Source organism: Triticum dicoccoides, chromosome 5A (genome assembly GCF_002162155.2).
Source record: "Triticum dicoccoides isolate Atlit2015 ecotype Zavitan chromosome 5A, WEW_v2.0, whole genome shotgun sequence".
Taxonomy (NCBI): Eukaryota; Viridiplantae; Streptophyta; class Magnoliopsida; order Poales; family Poaceae; genus Triticum; species Triticum dicoccoides.
In genome coordinates, this window is record NC_041388.1 from 270,821,429 (window position 1) to 270,825,008 (window position 3,580).

At 38.7% G+C, this 3,580-nt stretch overlaps 1 protein-coding gene across 1 annotated transcript in view; it reads right to left on the reverse strand.

Moving 5' to 3' along the window:
• Positions 1-710: 710 nt before the first annotated feature.
• LOC119299422 overlaps positions 711-3,580 on the reverse strand; it is a 5,111-nt gene continuing 2,241 nt past the window's right edge. Inside the window, exons 2-4 of the mRNA XM_037576657.1 lie at positions 3,144-3,294; positions 2,935-3,060; positions 711-1,119 (exon numbers count right to left, since the gene is read on the reverse strand). Of these exons, the coding sequence (XP_037432554.1) occupies positions 732-1,119; positions 2,935-3,060; positions 3,144-3,294 (665 nt within the window). The 3' untranslated portion in view covers positions 711-731. The remainder of the gene's footprint in view (positions 1,120-2,934; positions 3,061-3,143; positions 3,295-3,580) is intronic.

Consider the following 3,580-nt stretch of genomic DNA (forward strand, 5'->3'; position numbering starts at 1 on the left):
TAACTGACATTTAAATGCACAGGATGGTCTTAGGGGATTACATAATATCAAAAGGATGATAAACATAGAAGTCTTGATAGGCATCTATACTAATGTTAAGTTATGTAACAAGGGGCTCCTGCAACTTGCTTATATTGAGTAGACGATCAGGCGCAGTCCCTTGGAAGTGCATTTGAAGGCGAAAGCATATGCTTGCCCTTTGTTCATGCTAAATGACCCATTGCGCCGATGGCATAAAGGGCGAGAGTGAACCAAGCATTCAAACCGTGCAAGTAAGAATATTTAGAGATCGGTCATAAAATCTTGAAGCATAATGAAATATATTTAGGTACGTTCATACATAGCATTATATAGTCTGAACCAATCACGTGGTTACAATGAGCACAAGAGAGGCATAGGAAACACACAACTGAGCCTGAAAACAAAGGACACATCTTACTGGTTGTGTGTATATCAGAACATAAAACCATACACATTTTCACACCCACACATACTTTCAGCAAAACAAAGAATGTTGGCTGCTCCTGAATTATCTGCAAAACATAAGGAAGATGAACAGGACAATCTGACAGGACATAAAATCAGATCTCAAGCTTCTCGACAAAGAAAGCTAATTTCCTACCGCCTGCCAGTAATGTTACATCGTTACTTGGTTATCGCCATACAAATCAGTGTAGTTAAGAACGCTCAAAGGTTGCAGGCTACAGATAAAACCTTCTCAAAATAGGCTTTCACCCCGCTTTATAGATAAAGCAAACATCCATACAACCTGGCCAAAGTAGCGAAGCAACTAAGATGGCCGGGGCAACAACACGACCATGCCCAAAGAAAGCAAAAAAGAAATAGAGAAAAAAGTCGCCGAGTGGCAGTACGCATAGCAGCACTACGAAGAGGAGAGACGGCAGTACAGATAAAACCCTCTCTGAGAAAAGCATGAGGCAACAATGACCATATGAAAGGTAAAAACCTACCCAGGCAAACACGACGTTGCATCTCCGAATAGAGTGACGCACCAAGCAAAAACTCCCTTTGCAGAGACAACGACACATCCTTAAGTTAGTTCTGCGCCCCTCATCAGCATGAAAGCAACAGCTCCAGATTTGTTGTAATTTCACCAACCTGAGACAAAAATCGCAAAAAAATATCTGAAGGTCATAAATAAACGTGTTAAACATCTGTGTGTATTTATATCGGTCTAACCTATAGATTTAGCACATCACGATGGATAATTGGATAGACTGCCATTACCTTGTCAACATGCTTCTATAAGCATGTAGTTGTTTAAATTCGGAAAGTGTATGATACAAACGTGGATTGGGTTATACGGACAGGATAATATATAATTTGATGCATATTCCTAACCAAAGCCTACACACTATCTGATTCTAAGTGTCCACATCCATTTATGCCGACCAATTTTTTGTTTTGCCAATCAGTGTGTGAGTGAAACTTGTTTATCAGGATATTAACATTCCCATTCAAGTTCACAGAATTTTACAAAGGATAGTTTAAGTTTAGTAGTATCAATATTGGGTGAGAGAGATACCTGGGATAGATGACATCAGCGAGATACCCAAGATCTCCAGACCATAGCCAAGATGGTAAGGACATCACTGAGTCATCTACAAAATGCATGGTGAAATTACCTCACTACAAGACTATCTTGTGAATACTTGCAACATATTTCACACGAAGGTTATATCCAACAGCGGCAAGTTGTTAGACAGAAAACAACTAAATTCTGAAACTATATCTTTACCCAATTTACATAGCATTGAAATAACCAATCTGTTTTTTCATGGCTGGGAATATTACAATCCTGAAAGGAATGAAAAAACACCTAAAAGAAGGTGTACAAGGCATGATGGTATATTCTGTTAATCAACCTCTTCTTGACTCTTTCAAAACGGCTATCCAAATACATAACAAAAATTATCTATGCTTCTATACACATACACTACTTAGTAGATCACCAAACTTACTTAAGAAATGTATGCTCAGATCCTTGTTAACATCATTGAATGGAATATGGTAACTTGGTAAGTGAACATTGTATGGTAACTTAGTAGATCACCGGAATAATGCTTTGAAAAGGTTGATTTGGTGTGAGCACAAACTGTGAGAAAAATGCAATGTGTATGTTTAGTCTGTGTATCAATTTCACAAAAGCGCAGGACCTAAGTTACTGCTGCCCAGCATAGAGTAGAACTGCCCTCAGTTGCAGCCTCAGTCCATATAAAATAGTTAGTCTACCAGCAATCGTGGCTACAAACCTCTTCTACTCTCGCATAACTACTTCAGAATCTGAACATACAGTAGAGTTCCTAACTGAATCAAGGGGAAGAAATGAGATGTTATTATTTTAAATGAGATGACATTTTCTAATCTAACTGAACGTATTGTAAGTACATCAGTTCCTGACATGGCAGTCTCACCAACAACAGTCTGTAGTTAAAGTGAAATTGCACAACTTTGGCTTAAGCCACCACACCCACCTCTTTTCATCTTAGATGCCCTCAAAAAAAATCATAGACATATCACACTAATCAGTCTATACACATGACTTTACTCGATAATTAGAATCACTATGCGTTCCCAACCCATATATGTAACAAAATCTAAGTGTTGGCCATAGTAACAATAGTATATCTGGCAGTACTTAGGTGTCATGAATCACGGTAAGGGTGTGTCTCTCTTCTCTTGTTCCTATACCTCTATTACCAAAAACTAAGAAGCACACGAGATCAGTCGAATTGAAATTCCTCAGAGAACAATGAGACGCACACTGAATGTCTACTAATGCTTATGATGAGAACCACCCTTAGCTGAATTGAAAAGGTAATATGTAGTCACCTGGCTGCTAGAGCATACAGAATATAATAATTTGAAAGAAGTATATTTTCTTCCTGTTAGAAAGGTAGGGAGTTCAGTCACCTGTCTTGAGCAGAGTAAGTCGGCACCTTTCCGTTTACATCATCAAACACCACGAAACCTGGCCACCTCGACGATTCTGTCTCAAAAAGAGGGAAACCAGCATCTGACTTTCCACGGCGTATATACCTTGAGAGTAAAATGTCGTTTAGCTATAATATGATAAAGTAGAAGGCTAGCGGTGTAACAGGATCATAGGAAGTCAAACTCACTCAATTCGAGTTGTCCTGCATCTTAAAGCACTGAAATTTGCAGAACCATGAACTGATACGGTTATAAGCGAGTCATTGTTCTTGTTATAAAACAAGCTACGGATGACTTCATCTGGACTTCCATTCAGAAAGCAAATCTGTTGGTTTGTCACTGGAAACAAAGAGAATATAAGAATGGTTGTCTGAACCAGGACCTGTCATTAACAAAAGCTCAAAACAGGTGTACCTCTACTGAACGCAGCACATACTCCCAGCTGTGCTAAAGCAAAGATAATATCACGGGCTCCAACTATCTCGATAATTTCAGACCGCTTCCTCAACTAAGGTAGTAGCGAACTATTCTCCTTAGGATCATATGTATCAAATTCTTCCTACAAATAAGAATAAGCAAAATAAAACATATTAAGAACCCTAGATAGCATGTGGTATGTCACTGG